The sequence below is a fragment of the Lepisma saccharinum genome, unplaced genomic scaffold (genome assembly GCF_977018435.1).
Source record: "Lepisma saccharinum unplaced genomic scaffold, izLepSacc3.1 HAP1_SCAFFOLD_633, whole genome shotgun sequence".
In the NCBI taxonomy this organism is placed as follows: Eukaryota; Metazoa; Arthropoda; class Insecta; order Zygentoma; family Lepismatidae; genus Lepisma; species Lepisma saccharinum.
In genome coordinates, this window is record NW_028143305.1 from 13,678 (window position 1) to 36,026 (window position 22,349).

The 22,349-nt window shown below is 42.0% G+C and overlaps 1 protein-coding gene across 1 annotated transcript in view; it reads right to left on the reverse strand.

Annotated features, from left to right (window-relative positions):
• The window catches only part of LOC145983082 (alpha-tocopherol transfer protein-like), a 54,234-nt gene that overhangs the window by 12,060 nt on the left and 19,825 nt on the right, over positions 1–22,349 (reverse strand). The window contains exons 3-4 of the mRNA XM_083116353.1: positions 10,353–10,512; positions 5,373–5,625 (exon numbers count right to left, since the gene is read on the reverse strand). Coding sequence (XP_082972479.1) covers positions 5,373–5,625; positions 10,353–10,512 — 413 coding nt within the window. The remainder of the gene's footprint in view (positions 1–5,372; positions 5,626–10,352; positions 10,513–22,349) is intronic.

Below are 22,349 nucleotides of genomic sequence, written 5' to 3' on the forward strand. Positions count from 1 at the left end.
AAGCTCAAAAACAGGTTCGTGTAAATTGATGTAAAGAAAGGCTCAAAACATTCAACCGATTCGTGTACTACATCGTTACATGAGACGAAACTTGGATTTCGGCGGGCGATGCTGCGAGGTCGTCTTGGATGGCTGCGCGAATCTCAAGGAGCACGAGGGTCAGGGCTTCTATCCAGGTGGAACCAGGGTGGCACATGAGTGCTGCCTTGAGGTGGAGGTAAAAGCGCTTGACCATGCCGTTGGCGTATGGGTGGTAGCTGGTGGTACGATGGCGCTCGGAGCCGATGGTCCGGCCTAGTTCGCGGAAGAGTTCAGATTCAAATTGCCACCCTTGATCTGTGGTGATGCGCGCGGGGGAACCGAATCGAGAGATTCAACACGATGTGAAGGCCGTCACGACGTCAGCCGCGGTGATGCGTTCCAAGGTGTAGGCTTCGGGCCAACGGGTGAAACGGTCCACGGCTGTGAGGCAATACTTGTAGGGTCCCGCTGGTGGGAGTGGCTCGATCAGATCGATGTGCACGTGCTGAAACATTGTAGACGGAGGAACGAAATTGCCCAATGGTGCGTTCACGTGTCGGGAAACTTTGGTGCGCTGGCAGTCTTGGCATGATCGGGCCCAAGCGCGACAGTCTCTGCGGGTACGTACGGCCGGGGTTTCGCTGTGGAGGTGTCATAGTAGAGCTTGACTTAGGTGCCAGGTATGTCCATGAGCTGGAGGTGGAGATCACAATCGCCATTCAGGAGCTCACGGAGCTCATCGTCCTCTTCTTGGGCGGAGGCGAGGGAGCGCAAGTCGGGGGAGGGGGTGATTCCGTGAACTGCGTCTACTCGCTATAACGCGTCCGCCACCACGTTCGAGGTGCCTTCAATGTAGCGGATGTCCGTGCTGAACTGAGCGATGAAGGAAAGTTGGTTGAGTTGCACTGTAGGTAGTTTGTCAAGCCGCTGCGGGAAGGAGTAGGTGATGGGCTTGTGATCCACGTATATGGTGCAGTGTTGCGCTTCCAGGATGTGACGAAAGTGCTGAACGGCTGCGTAGACTGCGAGAAGTTCGCGGTAGTACGGTAGTACGGTGGCCACTAGGTAGTGAGTTTCCGGGAGAAAAAGGCGAGGGGTTGCCATAAGCCGTTGGCGAACTGTTGCAGACATGCAGCGACGGAGGTGGCGGAGGCATCGGTGAAAAGTCCCAGAGGGTCTTCGGGATGCGGATGGGCCAAGAGCGTGGCGTTCTCAAGGCTGGTCTTGCAGGGCTCGAAAGCTTGTTCTAGGTCCGATGTCAATGGGAATGGCTGGGATCCGCGAAGGGTGGTGACGGAGCTTGGTATTCGGCAGAGGACGGCAGGAAACGACGGTAGAAGTTGATCATGCCGAGGAAGCGACGCACGCCGCGAGCCGTGGCTGGTTGTTTGAAGTCCTGTAGGTCTGCGATGCGGTCGGGAAGCTGTCGTGTGCCGGCGGCGGAGACTTCGTAGCCAAGGAACGTGACGGAAGGGGTCCCAATCACACTCTTCTGGGTGTTAATCAGGATGCCGTGGTCCGAGAGACGTCCGAAGAGGGTGCGGAGGTGCTCGCGGTGTTCGTCGTGGTTGTGTGAAGAGACGAGTATATCGTCGATGAATGGGAAGCAGAAATCCAGTCCAGACCAGGGGCTGTCGGAGCGACATGCGGTGCCTTCGCGCAACATGGAGTCGAATTCGGCCTTGGCTATTTGTAAACGAACTGGAGCGAGGTCGGCTGGACACGGAAGGGCCCGGGGTGGTCCGGATGTAGTGCACCGTAGAGTGACGCACTTCTTGCGGCGTGCCGACGGGACGCGTGAGCGTCGGGAAATCGGCTAGGACGTCGCTGTAAGGAGAATCGTCCGACAAGGCTTTGATGCTGGGTTTCGTGGTGTTCGTTGGATGGCAGGGAGCCGAGAGTCCCGTTCGTCCGTAGAGCAGGCACTTGTTGCAACAATCCGGTAGCAGCTCGAAGTGGTGTAAGAAGTCCGATCCGATGATGGGCACGGAAACGTCCGCGACGACGAAACGCCATGAAAAGTCGCGACGCAGGCCGAGTTTGAGGCAGAGAGCCAGAATTCCGTACGTCTTGATCGTCGAGTCGTTTGCAGCACTCAGCACGAAGTCGGTTGGATGGCGTCGGTCCGGGAGCAAACGTCTCGGGAAACAACAAATATCCGAGCCTGTGGCGACGAGGAAGCGATGGTTGCTATAGCGGTCGGTCACGTAAAGGCGGCTTCCACCAGGCCGGCAGCCGTTTGCCGCGACTAGCGGCTGCCGTTGGTGATTGTTGTCGCGGGCGCCTACGTGTATGGGTCGTTGCACTTCTAAGCCTGGTCGCCGAAGCTGTGGTGATACCAGCATATTGCCTTATCTCTTCTTCTCGACGGCGATCTGCGTCCGTAGCGGCGCGGGCTGGTACGGTCACGCGATTGCGAGCGGCCACTGAAGGCGCAAAATTCGCTTTGCAGGACGCGACTTGGCGAGTTAGCTCCTCGACGCGCTGGACAAGCCGAACCGTGTCGGAGGCGGGCCGAGTGGCGTCGCGGTCGCGCAGATGGCCGGCGGGTTGGGCGAAGCGGACGTTGCGGCGATGTTGCTTGTCGAGGAGGTGAACATGGAGGGACTCACCTCCACGATGCGGTCCGCGAGCGAGGCAATTTGGTCCAGCTGGAGTTCCGAAGACTGCACCTGCAGAATCGCTTGGACTTGCGCGGGCAGGCATTGGAGCCACAACGTGCGCAGAAAGTCGTCACGCATGGGAGTGGTGCCTGCGAGTGACTGGAAGTGGCGTAGGAACTGGGACGGTTTGCGGCTACTAATTTCTTCTTCCATCAGGATCTGCCGCAATCATTGATTTGCAGACAGGGAAAATCTCCGCGTGAGTTCGGTCCGCAGCCGGTTGTAAGGGTCGGTCGCTGGTGGTGTACGTACAATGTATCTCACTTCGAACGCGTAGCGACCTTCTAACTGTCCCACGACGTATGCGAACTTCGTCTCTTCCCGGGTGATGTGTGCGATGGTGAACTGGGCATCCACTTGCGATAACCTCAATTCCATGTCCTCTGGCCAGAATGGGGGGAGCTTCACACTCACTCGATGTACAGAGTCCTTTTGCGGTGGTACCGTGTGCGGTGCTGGAGTCCTCGCTTGAAGTGCTTGCTGTCTGAGTTGCTCGTTTTCCCGCCTGAGTTGGTCGAGCTGCGCTTGAAGTTCCTCTGTCATCGCGGTGTACTTGGTGCGTCCAGAACAAACAAAGGAGGATTGGGCGCGTCGTCTAGCGTGTACGTTGTCCGGCTGGTATGGTACATAAAGGGGTCCACGCACAATTCACGGCCCCAAAAAAGGATCACGTCGGGGTCACCAGTTTAGGGTAGAATCACCAAATGAAAGAATGTTATCTTACCTCCTGGTTTATTCGGGATGATCACAACTTACAGCCACTATTACACCACAAACACTCAGAAATATACAAGGAGGCCGCTCTCGTCGTTGTGTCCGCGATGCCTCGAGTCTCACTCCTTCTGTGTCCTGTGTATTTCTCCCCTGCTTCCAAGGTAAATCACCTCGCGTCAAGTGAGGCGGAAGGAGCTCCTTCTCTCACCGTTAGGTGGCAGCAAAAGTCAGTGACTTTCGCCACACCACAGTGGCTGTCGTTACAGGTGTTTCAAAGTGAGCCGAATACAACAAAGGTTGTTCGTTCGAGGAGTGCTGCCAAGCAAATGTTTGCTTGTTTCTTCCGTTATACCGGACATGTGGTAACATTAGCTTTAGAAGATCGAAGGACTGTAAATGCTGAGTGGTATACAACAATTTGTTTGCCAGAGGTCATTAATGAATTGCGTAAAACCAACCCAAATTGTCGCATTATTCTTCACCACGACAACGCCAGTTCCCACTAAGGAAACCTAGCTGTTGATTTTTTGTCCAGTAGAAATGTCTACTTAATGACTCATTGTCCGTACTCACCTGATTTATCACCTAATGACTTCTTTATGTTCCCACACATGAAAACTAAGATGTGTGGTGAGCGATTTGTGTCGCCTGAAGCAGCTGTTGACGCATTCCGAACAGCGGTTTCTAAGGTATCAGCTTCAAAGTGGTAAAATTGCTTTTAAAATTGATTTGAGCGTATGCAAAAGTGTATCAATCTTAAGAGAGAATACTTTGAAAACAATTAAGCCATTCCCACAATTTCACATGTCCTTATTCATATTGATTGCAGAAACTTTACCAGCAGCCCTCGTATAAGTCAAATGCGACTGCCGTAGTGACATTTCAAATGTCTGCTAATTCTTGTAATTTACTGTTAAGTAGGACTTGTTCTTATCAAAGACACATATATGAAATGATAGACCATTTAAGACTTGTTTTACAGCTAAAATTGTACACATAACCTTGGATATGTATAGTCGTGGAAAGAAATACTTCCCCTATAAGTTATTGGTATTAAGGCTGTATGGGAAAGTATTCTTTTCCATTACTGTACATCCAACCCGAATCTTGCTAATCGAAATGCAAAGAATATTTAATATATACAGATGATTATCAAAATAATGGAAACACCTGTATTCAACAACACAGCATCTGTGTGGGCTGGGAACACTGATCAGTAGTGCACTGCAACCGGCATTTGTTATTGCGGTGAAGGATGGTAGTCAGTAGTACGATCGGTGTAGTATGCATTCGTGCTTGCAATCGGCCAGACATGGGTGAGGCAAAATGGAGAACTTCTTCGACTTTCAACGAGATTGTTGGAGCGCGGTTAGTTGGCGCAAATGTAATGAAGATGGCCAGGGTTTTATGTGCATCGAGAGCAACAGTGTCCAAAGGAATGACAGTATACACAACTCATGCCAAGACATCGTCAACGAAGGAAAATAGTGGGCGAAAAAGCATCCTCCGTGATCCCGACCACTGAACATTGAAGAGAATGTCTCAAGGAACCGTCGAGCAAATCTGATACAAGTGACGTCAGAAGTCAATCAGCATCTCGACCAACCTGTTTCTACACTCACAGTCCAACACGAGCTGTACAAACTGAACAGTGTTGCCAGCCCACAATGATGCGTTTTTGCTAAACATGGGTGTTTCCATTATTTTTATAACCATCGGTAGTTCTCATGTAGAAATATTCTCAAATTTTGGAAACATTTTTCTGGTATAATTCTTGAAGCTTTCCTGGCGGTGAATGGTAAAGAACTTTTCTCGAGCAATCATCCAGGTGATTTCCGGATAGGATTTCGAGCTTTCGAGAGCTGACGTCACTCTCATCTTCAGGGATATAAGTGACTGACTTCAAATCTCATCATCATTTTTCTGGTATTTACAAAACATTCCACTTTGCATGTTAAATAAAATAAAACCTACCTGGATTACTACCAAGCTCTTCCTAATTTGTGCCATGGATATCTTCACCGCATGGGCAGCTTTCATTGCACTGATATCTATTATTACTACGACTCCTCTCTGTAGAGTGTCCGAAGCCAACATAATGAGATAACTGCAAACTGAGCGTTTTGCAATCATGTCATAATCGTAGATTTTAGGATCGACATTTTGCAAAGAGTACAATAACACTCTATATCCCTCTGGAGTGTATCCGGGAATAGCGCAAGCGACCCTGAAATAATATTAAAAATTCAATTAAAATACTGAACAAGTAGAATGGCAGCACTTCAATCCTACGAGTCAGCAGAAATCCGATGTGTCTGGTGTTATTTTACATCCTGTGACAGCCATGTATGAGCGGCTATATTGTTGAGTCAGCAGAAAGTTGATGTGTCTGTTCACCTTGAAGACGTGGGAAGGAGGAGGGGGTAATTAACCTGTGTTGTTGTATCTTGGTGTATGCTAACCTAACACGTACGTATGCTTGTGTGTGTGTGTGTGTAGGATATGCGCGTGCATCCAGCGTGTAAGATGCAAGGACATGAAGAAACTTGATTTTAAGATGGCGCTGTAAGTCGAAAGCCTAGCAGCTAAGATTTTTGCTCTGTAAACAAGGGTGTCGAGGGTTCGATTCCTGGTAGAGTCAATATTTATTGATTTGGTGGGTTTTAATACCACTTTATGCACAGCAAGGTTAATCGGGACTGGACCTACAGTTTAAAGTGGGCTCTATGTGCCTATCGGGTATCGAACCCGAGACCATTTGATTACAAGGCGGCGACGTCAATATTGAAATGTCTCGATTACATATGTGTAAATAAACACAAGATCGTGGTGTTCAAAAATCGAGTGGGGTTAGTGGTTAACGTTGTCGCCTTTGAATGAAGGTTCGATTTTGTATGCAGTCAAATGAAGTCAATTGTTATTTGGCCGCATTATAGGTCCCGATTAGCCCATCTGTGCATAAATAGCATTCTTATAAAAACAATATGGCGGCCGTGTTTTGTGTGCGGCGGCTACGCGGTCGCGGGCGGGGCACAAACTATGTTTCCGCCCCCGCGATATAGTTAGTAGTTCAAATATAAAATGGTTAAAGTTGATGTTTTAATCAAATGGTTCCGGGTTCGATTCCCAATACTGGGGAAATTGGGTATTCAATTCTATTTGGTTAAAAGTCCTGACAAACTTTTGTGCACAAAGAGGAAATGAACTAATTTGGAAATAGGGGGTGTTTATGCTGTAATCAAGAGGTCCCGGGTTCGATTCCCAATCTTGTCAATTTGCCTAATATTGATTTTCTGTTTAAATCAAAAGAAAGTGTGTTACAGTACCGATTAGTATTTATTAAAGAGCTGATATTCAAAAAGTAAAGTAAAGTGGCTGACACTGTTGTTTAGTATTGAAGAGGTTTTTGGTTCGAGTCCCAATGCTACCAAAATTGCAAAATAACATTGATTTGTTTAAAATGTGAGTTACTATTCCCGATTAACCTTGATACCACCACGCCTTGAATAACGTAGTGTGGAAAACGGCACGGTTCTGCGTTCTCTGGCTGGTTCCACCCGAAAATGATACCGCTAGAGGCGCTGGTGTTGGACCCGGTGCTTGGTATTCGTCTGCTTATAATGGAAGTAAATGGAGTTTTCGCTGCAACGTCTGATTCTTTTACATGAAGCACTTCTATGACTGTGATAATTGCCATGATATTTGGTACAGTGGTCGCGAAGATATTACGAACATTTTAGACAGTCGACCACGTCCTGTTATCGTCATACTTTCGTTAATAATACGGGAGAAAAAATACGCGTGGAATGCTCTTGGTAACTAAATTTTTGTGTATGAATTAGGTTCATAATTATTATCAACATCATCATTTCTTTTAAAGATATACACACAGAAGCATTTATATTTTTTATATTTACTGTATCTTTTCTTCCGCTTTAAACTAATCGCGGCGATGATGATAATGATGATTGCATGAAACGACAAGGGGAAAGCCACAAAACGTCCTTAATGCCATCGACATGTGTGTAAGGAAACTTTCAGACCAATGGGACAAGCGACACGGGATGTTCACACTGTCACACTAGTGACACACACTTCCAGACTGTAAAATAGCATTCATTGCACATGAGGGTCCAACCAGCAAACGATACGTTCATATGGCGTATTCGCGTGCTACTTGTTACTTCGGTCAGAAAGCTCCTTAAAGGAAGGGTGCTCAGACCGAAGCGACGCGCTTCAGGGGGAGTTCCCAACTAAGTGACAAGCGACATGGTGCCTTCAGTCTATTGGCAAGCGTTCGCTGCTAATTGTGCGAACAACAGATAGGCGACACGAAAAACCGCACATTACAACAACAGATCTAGGCTACACGTTAAGTCACACGTGTCGCTTTGTCGCTTGTGCGTCGCTGAAACTGGGCCATTTCCTCAATAGCTTGCAACATGTTGCCGTGGTTTGTTGTTCGCGGATACGCGATGCAATGAGTGTCTTGCTTTAGTGAGATTGCGCACCAAAGCGACAAGCGGCACGCGACACTTATCGCTTGAGGATTTTACCAACAGAACGCTTGCCTGTGCTTCCCGTCATGCCGCTACGATGTGAAATGTTGCTCTTGATTGGCTCCTTTCCAAGCAACATGTATCACTTCGGTATGAAAGTTGCCTTGGACCGAAGGACCCGTGTCGCTTTGGTGTGAAATCCTCGTAACATTTGTCGCGTGTCGCTTTGGTCTAAAATCTCCTTGAGGAAACGGTGCAGTCAGAGCTTATGTCCCTACGGTTTGAACGGCTGCATTGATTACCGACTGCTCGCTTTCAAGCGACACTTGTGGTTTGTCGCCTCGGTATGAAATATCTCTCAGGATACTATTTATATTCTATTAACATAGAAAAATAAACTCTAATACACAGTCCAAGACCTGACGTCCGGAATCACATTGCGATTTTTCTTCTTGTGTTACGCACACATGCTATTTATTTATTCATTTCATTTTACTTTTCTTTCCAAATTAATGCTATTTCGTGACTGCAAATCACTCCAAAAATATAACTGTTTCCACCAATTCACGTACCGCCTTTCAAGACAAACAAATCTACATAATATATTCCAAAAACTAACAAAGCCGCATTACTTTCATAAGAAAATTAGCACCTATTCTGATCGCACTGCCATCTATGTTCTCATCAGTCGCGGGAACCAGTTTCTTGGGTCGTTTTCCACACTACGTTATTCAAGGCGCTGTACTTGATACACAAAGAGAAAATGGCTGACTTAGGAGTTTTGTAACCAAGAGGTCGAAGATTCGATTTTCACTGAGACTAATGTATCGCTTAACCGTAATGCATAAAATTGTTTCAACGGATATCGAACCTTGAACCCTTTGATTACAATGCAAAGACTTCACCACTAATGTATAAAGAGAAGTCAGATTCTGTTGTTTTGCCGTGTGGGCTCCAGTACGGATTAGCTGTAATGCATAAATAGTAGGCAAGATAAGCAAGATGGCCGACACTATCGCTTTGTGATCAAAGGGGCGTCGCAGGTTCGAATTCTCCAAAGCCGGCAACATTTTATGTTTCAATCCATGTAAAATTCTAAAGTTACGTATCTATTAACGTCAATGCATAAAGGGGAATTAAACAAAAGACAAGGAAGATGGCGACAGATGTGGTAGATGAAAAAATAGAATTAGTTTCTATGAGTGTTTTTTATAGAGACAATGAAAATAGAGAATCACTGCTAGTAATAGAATGAAAATAAAGATAAATGCCTTTGCATGTCCAACGCCGTGCAGAAAAGCTCTCATGCTTTATCTCCCACAAGTCCACAATACACACCTTTTTTCATTATATAGTTGGGCCTCCCGATGGCGCAGTGGTAGCGTCGTCGCCTTGTAATCAAGGGGCCCCGGGTTCGATACCCGGTGGAGGCGCATACTGGTTCGGATCCCACTTTAAACTCTAGGCCCAGTCTCGATTAGCCTTAATGTGCACAAAGTGGACTTAAAACACCAAATGAATCAATCAATCATTATATAGTTTATTATTAATGTTGTTATTAACACTGATTATTACCAGTAAAAACAAAAACCACGTGCATTTTTTCTAAAGTTATGTGCTATATCAGGTAGCTTGTCCTAATAGTGAGCTTCATGATCAGTTAACAAATCTTTGGGGTACTCTTGCTTAACCAAGATAAAGGGTTGAAAACAGGTAAAAACTGCACTTTGGACCCCTCTTTGTTGCCACATAACAATGAAAAGCAACAATGCCCCATCAAAACAATTGAATGTATGCAAGCAGGAAGGCTCATACTAACAGTATATTAAAACAAAAGTTCGGGGTCTTGTTGCCTTCCAAAACTACAACATTCCGAACTTACTCATGTTTCACATTTCATGAATAATGAAGGATTTGTATGATCTTGAATTTCAACATTTTCTACAGGGGAGGAAAATTTTTTCAGTTTCAAATTTGCACAATATTAATTTCTCATTGGCAACATATAAAAACATACAAAAATCACTGTGATCAAGAAATACAACTATCCAAATATCACTTTTTTTGTTAGATTTTAAAAATAATGGCTCTTAAAACTAAAGAAAAAATATTACCTGCCTACGATCATTTGTTACGTATATGTAGGTAAATAACTGAGACTTTGTGAAATTGATGTTTAGGGCCACTGGGGGAAAACACCGCGAGGAGGGGTGGGACTTTTGGGACTTTGAACTACTTGTAGTGTTCTAATAACCCTGAACAAAGTTCAGCTTATACGGAATTATTCTATGCATTTGACGTTTTTTGTCCTTCGTTGAATGGACTGTTAAACTTACAAACGATATGGTAGCAGGTAATAATTTAGCAATGACAAGGACGAGACTAAGGCAGAACATTCAAGAAGGAATATTTTAATATTTGGGAATATTATTATTTCATAGTGTTTAATACTCACATACTATTCACTGAGAGTTTCATGTCGGGTGACAGAGGATCCATGTTCGTACATAATTCAGGCACCATTCCTTTGCAAGTGTAAAATGCATCTATCTTCTCTTTGGTGTCCTCTAAGCTGTATTTTCGACAACGAAGGAAGTGTAATAACATGGTATCATCTGCAAGTGCACTAATTGAATTACAAACACAATAATATTAAATGTTTCTCTTTTATTAGTAAGTCACGTAATTATCGATATGAATGGCAAAGACTTTATGACATTGTCATCCAAAAGTATATGCAGAACACTCTAACAAACATACTAATCAAATTTTGATCGAGTAAAATGAAACCGGATTAGGAATTAGGAATATTAGACACAACTTAAAACTACACATATATATTTTTAAAAATAAAAATTCTATAGATATAGATTTCACTGTGTCACAATTCCAGCATCTCTCATTCCATTTTGAAAGTTAGGAATTACTATTTCCATGTTCATTTACAACATTCATAATTTGAAACAGAATCTGCAGTCGCTATCCTGCAAAAGAACTATCTCGGGTCCTCGTGTCGAAGTTCAGAATATCCAGCAGACATGAAGAGACATCCATTAAGTACATTAGATATACTTATGTCCTTCCAAGAGACACCACATACGGACTAGACAAAACTGTAACACTTTGACCTATGACCAGATCAAAACAAAAATAAGTAACCTTTTTAATGGATCTTATGTACCAAGTCAGCCGGTGCAATTGTTACTTGGACGTAAACAAACGTTCACTGAACCGACTTAGGCTTACGTTATATCCAAGAAACAGATGTCTTTACAACAGTTCCCCAAGGCCACAGAGGACCAGATTATGTGTTACGTTATATCAGGATTATAATAATAATAATAATAATAATAACAATAATAATAATAATAATAATAATAATATATCTTTATTGAGATCGAAATATATTCCTTGCCTATCCAATACAACTTTTGACAGAACTGAGGATTTTATTGCCATCCTTCAAAACTTTTACAGACAAGAATCCCTGATTCAGACACGAAAGACGGAAGACGAGAATGAATTAGAGCAAGCATTCAATCCCGCTAAATATCTGCAGTCTTTGTACTTTACATCGCCTTTAACTTTTCCCAGTACCACGCAAACAATGCACATGCAGTCAGCATTCCCAGGTTTGACTTCGCCTGCAGCTACATCATGTCCACAGAACAATTTCCAGCAAATTCCTTCCACCCCCTCCCCCACTATTGAATCAGCTCGCATACATGCAAAGCTATACAGAACTAGCCCCCAACAAAGCACGGCAGTTCGACCGCTAATACTTCAACACCTATCTGCCCCCTCTGCAAGCAGTTCCTACTGCGGCCATTGTGTGGCGCCAGCATCTACGTCTACACATCTTCCTCCAGTGAAATTGAAGCCTAGCGGCAATAATCAGAATTCAATTGACTCTTTGACTGCACAATTGAGCAATTGTAAATTATCCTCGCCTGATGCTGTTTTTCCCTTTTTCACGAAAGTGATAGAATTAGCAAAAAAAGCACAAACTAACAACAAGGGTAATAACTCTAACAACTCCGAAGGTAACTTTCAAATTGAGGGGAAGGCACACCAAACTCCTCCCAGCTACAATTATACGGCTAATCGCACACACGAAAATTCTTGAGGGAAATTTCAAGGTAACTCTCGTGGTTTTTCACGAGGTGGTTCCAGAGGATGTTTTCGTGGAAACTCTTCAAGGGGCCACAATAATGCACCTTACTGTATCTACTGTGGGAAAAACAATCATAACGCCTCTATTTGTTTTTATAACACTAACAGACAGTCCAACCCAAACTAGTGCAATTTATGAATTGTAGGAAGAAATTCACAAATTAGGAAAAATGTACCTATCATTGAAAAAATGGACTATACGTTATTAATGCACAGGTAAAAGATGAAAATATTGACCTCCTTTTTGACGTAGGGTCCAAGATCAACCTGATTCCACTGCATTTAATTCCCCCTCATGTAAAATCTTACATTCAAGGGGTCACTGGTTCGAAACTGAACATAACCATAATTGTAGTCATCCCACTTTCCATAGGCAAAAACAAGTTTTCACACCCTTTCCGGGTTATAGAATCAAAAAAATTACCACCCATCCTTGGCAATGACTTTTTAAAATCACAAAAGTGTGATATTTCACTGAACAACAACACTCTAACTTTACATCATTTTGGTCACATTCCGAAATGGAATATCTCAAGGACAAGCAAAAAAGTACACCCTTTGACAAAGCTAATTTTAGATCAGATAGAAGATAACAAAGTGTTTACATGCCAAGCTACAATTAAATAAACTGTTCAGCTTCAACCGCCTAGCCGTATGCACATTTGTTTGATGTTGACCCCCTCATCTGTAAAAAGCTAAGCTTTTCTTTTCACACCTTTCAATGAATTTATGAGTAAATGTGAAATTACAATCCCGAGTGCTACAATAAATTTTGAATTCCCTGTGATCCAAGTAATTAACCCAAATGAAACTGTAGTAAAGTTAGAACAACACACTTCCATTGGTGACGTTTCACTTTGTGACATTCTAACTGACCTAACTTCAGTTTTGTATGAAACAGGCAACAACGTTAACCTATCATATACTAGTCAGAAAAAGTGCTGTAGATCAGCAACTCTGTGAAATTTGACCCCTCTTTATTCCAAATCAATCCTGACCTGCCACCGGAAGCACGAGCAAAAATTATCAGGCTCGTTCACACATACGCAGATGTTGTTTCTTGGCCAGGTGACAAACTTACAAAACCAACATTTTAAAATATGACATCAAACTTAAGACAAAAGAACCAATATTCGCACGAAACTATCAAGTCCCGATCCATCTTCGATATTCAATGAAAGAAGAAATTAACAAGCTTTTAGAACACGGAGTAATCAGCCACTGTAAGGATAGTCCTTATCGCCACCCAGTACTTTTAGTAAAGAAACGAGATGGCTCTTTTAGGGTTGTATCTGATTTTCGAAAATACAATGAACATATCCTCCCTTTATCTTTACAATCACCAGATATCGCCACGATATTGTCAGAATTAGCAGGGAAGAAATATTACACAGTTTTAGATCTTAATAGCGCGTTCTTTCGTAGAGCTTACTGAAAGATCCAACGACATTACAGCCTTTTCTATCAATAATCTAGGAATTTACCCATATAACCGATTGCCCCAAGGAATGAGTATATCTAGCCAAGTAATGAACAAAGTCTCAGAACTCGCATTACAAGGCATTGACAGTTTAGAGCTCTCCGTGTACACGGATTATATTTTACTGTATACTGATCGCCTTGAAAAAATGATTGATTTAATTGAGAGAGTTTTTCATAAACTTGGAAAAGTTCATCTCAAATTGGCTGCACGAAATGTAAGTTTCACAGAGATTCTCGTTTTAGGCCACATAGTCACCAAGAAAGGCTTCTGAATTTCAGAACATGTTTTAAAAGCCATTGAGGATTTCCCCCCTTCGATCTTTTCTTGGAATTGTGAATTTTATTACACGCCCCATTAAAAGCTTTGGAGTCCCACAGCATGTTTATTTAAGCTCCTGCGTAAAAATGAAAAGTTCGTATGGACTAATGAACATCAACAAAGCTTTGATATCCCGAAAGAAATGATCACGTCTTTGCCCCCCACAGAGCTTTTGATCCGTCCCGCCATTCAATTGTCCATGTTGATGCATCTACAGACGGCCTAAGGGGAAGCCTCTCCCAGTTCCGCTAACCGCGACGGAAAAAAAAGCAGACATATTTACACTCGAAGTTGCAGGTGCATATTATGTGTTTAAAACTTTGAAGTTCTTTTTAATCAACAGTCACTTCACTGTTTGCACTTATAATCGCGTTCTATCCTACTTCAAGACAACCAAACAACTTTCTGGGGTCCTTGCACGCAGAACATTATTTTTCAAACATTCGATTTTGACATAAAACACATTAGTTCTGCACTGAATGATCTAGCCGACGCACTTTCAAAACATTTTGTACCAAATAACCAAGAACAACACCATTCTGATAAAAGTCGCAACGATGATGATGAAGAAGAAGATCTACTTCACCAGACATTCTTTTTACAATCTGCAAATTTTGATATTGAAACAACCCAGCGTAATAACTCTTATTTAAATAAGTCATGAGCATCCTAGAAAGTAGTCCACAAGCTAATCCTATATATCAAAAACTATCTTTTTCTTTTGTGTTTAAAGATGATATTTTGTACAAAAAAAACCAAAATAAATGAAGGTCACAAAGATCGTCTTTGCATTCCACAAGCAATGCGCAAAGAGATTTTTAATTTAGTTCATTGTAATCCTATGATGGCAGCACATCAAGGAGGGCATAAAACATATGCACTCCTTCTTGCAAGATGTTAATTTCCAAACATGAAGCCTTATGTATGTGACAATCTACGTAACTGCATTCCATGTCAAATAGCAAAACAAGCCTCTGGAGCCCTGCAACAAACTTTACAAACTTCCCCCTAACCCCCTTTCCTTCCGTAAAATACATCTAGATGTCTAATTTCTACCAAGCACACACCCGACATAAATATTTTTTTCTCAATCATTGACAGTAGAGAATGTTTTACTTGTTAATGGAAATCCCGATCGTATTTGTTTTGACCGTAGTAGTCAAAACTCTAGCTTATTACTGCAAGAATTAGCTCAATTAACTGGCGTTCAACTCAGGGCATTAGATATGGAGTCGCCGAAGCGTCGTTCAATTATATCAAGAATATACAGGGTGTCATTTTAATGGCGCCCACGGACCACGGAAACGTATAGAGGACATCAAAACAAACAACTTTTGTCAGTAACATTTCTCTCGTTGGTGCGTAGTTTCGGCGCTACAGTCGTTCAAAAAAGCCCGTTTTGCCGCCTGAATGCTGGCAACCACACACAACATTTGATTGCATTTGTGACGTCATATCCCGTCGTGAAGCGATGCGTTCCAGGGTTACCAGGAACACACATACTCTGTGAAAAATGACATAGCTACAATCAGCCACATTATGTACCGTAAAACAAAACGAGAAAGCACGTTCTGTAACCTAACAGAAAGTAGACGATACGAAAAATGATAGAAAGAAAATAGAATTCAAGTGGAAGTAGTCATATCGAATTTTGTCTCAGCTTACATGTCAAATATTTGCAAATCTAGTTACCAAGTTGGCATCTACAATTTAGTCTATCCACTTCGTCCTTCTGATACTAGTTGTCTGTGACACACTGAACAGATGACAAAATAGAAATGAAGGAACTCAAAATTCCAAAGGTAAGCAACAGATAATCTAATGTATATTCAGAGCATTATGAGGCAAATGGCAAAAATTATTGAAAATACAGGGATATATGTAGTAGTAATACAAGCTCTCTGACGACTGTGTTTATGCATGCACCGGATACACATGTAATAGTTTGCAACTCTGAACAGGGCAGTATATTCGTTACTGATTCATCATTAGCTTGTTACTGTATTTGTGCGTGTTTTAGTCGTAATGTAACAGCGTGAACCTCGGATACTTCCGTTATCAGCCCAAAAGTACCACAAGGCATCTGGACACAAACCTGTAGATATCAAATTTGCAACTAGATTTGCAAGTATTTGACATGTAGCTGGGCGTAAACAGCCACATGTAAGCTGCAAGGCCAATAAAATTTATTGTTGTTGATATTTTAGATGTAGACTGAGACAAAATCCGATATTGACACTTCATTTGGAATACGTTTTTTTTTTACCATTTCTCATATCGTTGGTTCACTTCCCCCTTCCCCTGAGATGACTGCTCATCATCTATCTGGTACGCTATGATGCTCGGTCTACTGCACGCGTTTCTCGCTTCGTTTTACAGCTAATAATATGGTTGGTAGTTTGTCAATTTTCACAAAATTTGTGTGTTCCTTGTAACCCTGCCGTTCGCTGTTTCGCCGCAGGATATGACGTCACAGGTACGATTAAATGTTGTGTTGGGTTGCCAGCATCCAGGCGGCAAAACGGTCTTCTTTGAATGGCTGTAGCGTCGAATCGACGCACCAACGAGAAAAATATTACTGAGAAAAGTTGTTTGTTTTGATGTCCTCTATACGAATCTGTGGTCCGTGGGCGCCATTAAAATGACACCCTGTATAAAGACTTTACGTGTTAGAAAAGAAACAAAACTGGGATAACTTCTTAGCAAGCAGTACTTTTAGTCACAATATTACAATCCATTCTGGATTGCAGGTATCACCGTATTATGCTCTATTTGGTCACCACCCAGGTCTCTTAGCAGACGAAGTACTTCTTCCCACCACACCCGGCAACATTTGTCCTACTAACGCACAGAGATTCGAAGGACTAACGTCCATCAGAAAGGCGGCTCATGAACATTTGCACAAACGTCATGAACAGAAAAAAACATGTTCAGACAGAAAACAAAGACAAGTAGAATATGAACCTGGTCAACGTGTTTGGATATTAGAAACAACACCAACCCCAGGAATTTCAAAGGGTTTTGCTTCTTCCTGTAAGTTGTCAGGCACAATAAAACGCAAAATAGATGCTAATTTCTACGAAGTATTTTCATACCTGGTCGTGATAAACCGAAAACAGATACTTTCACGATTTCCCGCTTAAAACCTCGCTATGACGACACTGACTAACTGACTGATATTCCCCATCAACTCTTACCCACCCCTCATAGACCCCGTCACACATACTCCGATTAATCTCTCTCCTGCATAATTCCAACACTTAGTTCCACATAAAATAAGTCATCTTTCAAACTGATTGGTCTCCCCCCCCCCAATGTCTCCTTTTATTTTCACTGAAATAAAGAACTCGTACTTTCAAGGTTAAAGCATGCCAACAATGTAAAAATAAGACAACAAATGTAAACTGTAGATGTAAACTTCCCCTTTTCCCCACCAATAAATGTAATTTAATTGAGTCGTTATATCCATCACCTTGCTGTAAGTAATGTTAATAATTAATGAATATGCTATATATATGAACTAATCAATTCACTTTGAGTTGATTACAAGTGTATCTTGCGAATCTTGCACGAATGGAATTCTATTGTTCCCTTGCCGGTGTTCGACGGGGAAAGAAATAAACAAAAGAAAGAAAGAAGAAGAATCTAGACGAATCAGCATTTCAGCTGTCACTCGCTTGTCATTGTGCTCCGCGAACTGTTTACGTTACGTAACTGCCACTAATGAATAAGGAAATACAATTGAAAACAAACATCAGACAGGCTGATACACTCAGCAATGTTTTTTTTTCCTCTCCTTGTCCCTTTCTACAATTTTTAAACTAATGATTTAATGCATTCTGCATTTGAACTTTTACATTCATTCATTCCCCCTTACCACCAGAGAATGATCACAACTACCCCCTCCCTTTCTCATCTCGAAGAATCAAAAATGCCATACTTTTGTTTTGAGTTAGAACATTGTTCCCTTTAGAGTTAATTTCTTGTTAGGGCGAGACAAGGGCGCATAACCCCTTGCATACGCATGCACTTTTCCATACATGCAGTTTTTATATTTACACCAATTACAAGTAGGAAATGTTTAGTAGCCCGATACTCAATTTCATTTTTTTTTACTTATTCCCCCTTTTTTATTTTTTGTTTACAGACACGGAAAACTCAATGGACGCTTCATCTCAGCTCAATATCACATTAATCTGCGCAACAGAAATTCCATTTTCTATTTCAGCCATTCTTCTATTATGCTGCTGTTTCGCTCCACGTTGTTCCAAGTCAAAGCCGTCTCAATTAATTCCTCCTAGCGTCCAATAGAATTACAATCTATTTCATTTACACCCCTCCATCATCATTACATAAAAGCTATTTTTCTATTGCCTATATAAGTAACAATCATCTTCTCTGAATTCCCACCAACATTTTCTTTCCTCTTCTCTCTCACTGCACACGTCGATATGTCGTCGCAATAACGATACCGCGTCCTGACCGTCAAGTCACCGGTACAGTCGGCAACAATGTACATTGCCACAGAATATTTCGAGGAACGTCATCGTGTTCGCTCATCACACACCAAAATGGAGTATCTCACCTTCGACAGTTCCAGATGTACCCAGCTCATCTCTGTTCTTTGGATACACCCCGACAGCTCAACTCAATGGATTTCAGATTCCCCTTCCCCCTGGACTTCCCAACGGCGATTCTTTAAGCAGCAGCTAGTGTCCCACATTACCGTACAGCGTTTTGGATAAGTACAGTCATGTAAATTACCGTGCATCGATCCATAGCCACCCGTCATGCTATCTTCGGTGGTCGGCGCTCCTTGGACCCCCCTTCATGAAGACTTTAGCTCCGGATTGTGCTGCCCGACGGTTCCCCAGCAAAAATTACAGTTGTAGAGTTACCATCAGAACTTCAGCTGTACAGTTGCCAGAAAAACTACAGCTGTACAGTTAAGATCAATACTACAGTGCACATGTAGCATCCGGACTACCGTTGTAACAGTCAACAGCAAGACTATAGTTGTACAGACCACAGCAGAACTACAACCGTACACACATCAGCCGAACAAAAGTATACAGTCCTCAGCGGAATCTCGGTTAGCCTCTCTAAAAACGACATCTGAGTGTATGGTTCCAGTTACCTCCGAACATGAATCGCACCCCTCTGCTTATACCACCCTAGTGTTCTGCAACCCCTCCCCTTTTTCTGGATTCTCGCTACGACACCCCCAACCCCCTCACAGTGATATAACAGTTCATCCCGATATTTCCCCTTCAGTACGACCTCCTTACGTCATCCTGTGTTCTCCCACAACTTCGGGTGTCGTCATCAGCTATCGTGCGTTCCAGTGCAGCGTCAGTGTTTCTCATGGGTCATGGATTCAACGACCCTATGGTGCAGTGATCCTACTCCATAGTACGTCGTGTTATGACATTAGTATGCATCCATATATGACGTAACATGCCTCCATACATGAGAGTGTTCCCCCGTGTGCGTAGTCGTTTCTTTCCACCGTCACTTTTCATCGTCATGTACGAACAATGACAGACGAAGCAGATAAAACACAAACTTCCGTGTTTCACCCATACAAGTGCAACTACTCTGCTTATGTGTCACTTTTGTGTCTTTGATATTGGGTTTTGCATAAGGCAGATGATGCCTCTATACTATGGCAACACCCCAACGACTTTCTACCAAGACATTTATTTTTATTATTATCATTGTGAAGTTTTTATTGGTCAAGCCGGACCAACTAGCAAGTGAGACCCAGTAATGTGGGGATGGACACAATGAGAGCATCTTAACCAGACTAGAATCGTTGAACCACCGATGCTCCTGCCGGACAATTGGCTATATTGACACGTGGATATTGCCACGTCCACGATTGTGCAAATTCCTACAGAAAAGCAAGAGAACTCTTCGATTCCGATGAACATGGTTAATTTCACGATATTGTCATGCTTTTATGTAAGTCTCATAGACATAGGTGTAGCTTGTGGTCTAAATTGGGAGGGGGGTAGAAGAGAACTTGGGACCAAATATTGTTAACATTGGAGGGCAGAATCTAAAAGTTTTCAAACCCATAAAAATATCATCCACGACTATTTTTATAAATAACTGTTACATTTGAAAAATTAAAAAAACATACTCGTTTCATCAGGTCCAGGAGGTTAACGAAATTACCATTAACTCGTAAATTTTCATGAACCTGATAATTTTGGTTGCGGGGAGCACCGCCCTCAGTCCGCCAAGTTACGGCTATGCTCATAGACATTTATATTGTCTTATAGTCTTTTTTGAAACATTTCAAAGCATTCATGTTACAACGTACGTAGCAGCACACAAGTTCACACTATATTTATTCACTTTAATACAGGATGCCGCAAGATGCAGCTCACCCAATAAGTGTCAATCACGCTATGTCTGTCTGTTGTGAGGCGTACGACATGTCCTTAACCATTCCCCACGAGGCAAAATCGTATGGCACCCTCAACCTATCAGTGATCAGAAAATATCACTATCAGTGAACTCTTTCGATCATTGCTTCCTTATTCCGTCATTAGTTCCATGTGCAAAGTGTAAGGTTCCTAAACAAACCTAAACTTCTAAAATTCGAATTTTACGCTCTATTATACTTTCGTTCATTGAAATGTAACATATTTCAGCTACTGATACAATAAATGGATACGTTATAACCTTCTGATAAGGTTTTGTGGTTAAAGGTATTTAACATAATATTCATGACAAAGCCTATTTAGTCCCTCTTATTGTTCCTTTGATATATATTGTTACCCGAAGAGTACAGTTTTGACATTCTGGCAATTAATTACCCTGAAGTAGATGAACAACACCCCCAAAGATCATTTCTGCAGTAATCACTTGCTGGTTCGACTCTAATTCCACCCTACTATACTTTTACGTGTTCTAGAAGGCTGTTTTTGTTAGTTTATCTATTCCAAAGTGTTAATATAATTTTGACTGTGAAATAGAACAATAAAATCAGTAGAGTGTTCAATTATGCCAAAGTCTCCAAACATCCGGAAAAAGCAACGTGTGCTTTTTAAAGTAACAAAGAAATAACGTCCGTAATTAAGTCGTAAAAGTGGATTCTGTAAATGACCAAGCCAGCGTAGATTCTAGAACTTTCTGCAGGGGTTGAAATTTATTCAAACTAGTTTTCATGGAATACTATTCAAAAATCAATACATATCCTTACATGATATTCATTTGGGCATACCTGAAACGTAATGTATCTTTTGTAATTGCTGAGTGGATCATGTGTCAAGAACTAAGATTCAGTAATAAATGAACTTAATTACAACATTTAAACTATTTCAGGAGGATGTTTCCCTTTCCCTGTAATTAGAGGCAGGGTCTGCCTGCCCTTCGTGGGTGCGGGGCCTAGGGCACATAACAATCGCAGGGCCTATAACGAAATTTGTTCATTTCGAGATCCAAGTGATTTATATAGCCCTCCATTATATTTTTCACACAGAATAATGTATTAAGATTTTGGTACAAGTTTTATCATTTTACAACCCAAAATCGTACATACACCTTACAAATTTGAAAATTTTGGATAAACTATTTTTCATTCTGAAAGTCGATTCCCTATGTAATAAACATATATGTATTACATATTCTGTGTAATGTGAAACTACTAACATTTATGACTTCTATTTTCACTTTGCATTATCTATTAGTTTGTCTACCAAAATCCAACACTTGTTGTCTTCTTCGATGCACAGTTTTCACTGAGCTCTCCTTTTATGGAGACGAGGAAATTCTCTTCTGAATGAGACGTAGTTGATCTCAAGTAAATTTGGATAAATTTAATCCTTGAAGAATTTCTCTCAGCACTAGCTACATTAACAGCTATTGTTAGCAAAATTCTAAATGTTTGGAATAGAGGTTTAAAGATACCGAGTGTATTGTAGGTCACGTTCTGTTGTTTTAATTTCCTGAGGTAAGAGATCACGGAACACTTTCAGTTCTGAACATAAATCACTTCCATCAATATCGCGACATTTGGCATGGCTCTATGTTATGTCCAAATCTTTATAATACTTGGCATATAATTATTGAGTCATACCCCTAGTCATGCACCTTTACGCATTATTGAAAACAAAATTATCAATAACAAATATTTTAATATTGTATTTGCCGATGACAATAAATACTTTATTTTTATTCTGTATGGGAATGCCCTTGCGCGGGGCCTCTGGTAATTGCCCGACTTGACACCCTCTCTGCTCAGACGAGAGCTAATCCCGACTTCTGGTGGATAAATTATATATATATATATATATATATATATAAGTAGTGTCAAAATATGCCTTTGACCACAGCTTTGATTTCTTGACCAAACGACCACAAAAAGTTGAAAAACTCATTTTCTCTCCCTGTTCCGCGCCTTATTTATTGCGCTGACGATGTTTCACGGGCGCAGAAAAGCAGTGATGAGTGAAAGATGAGCTCTCA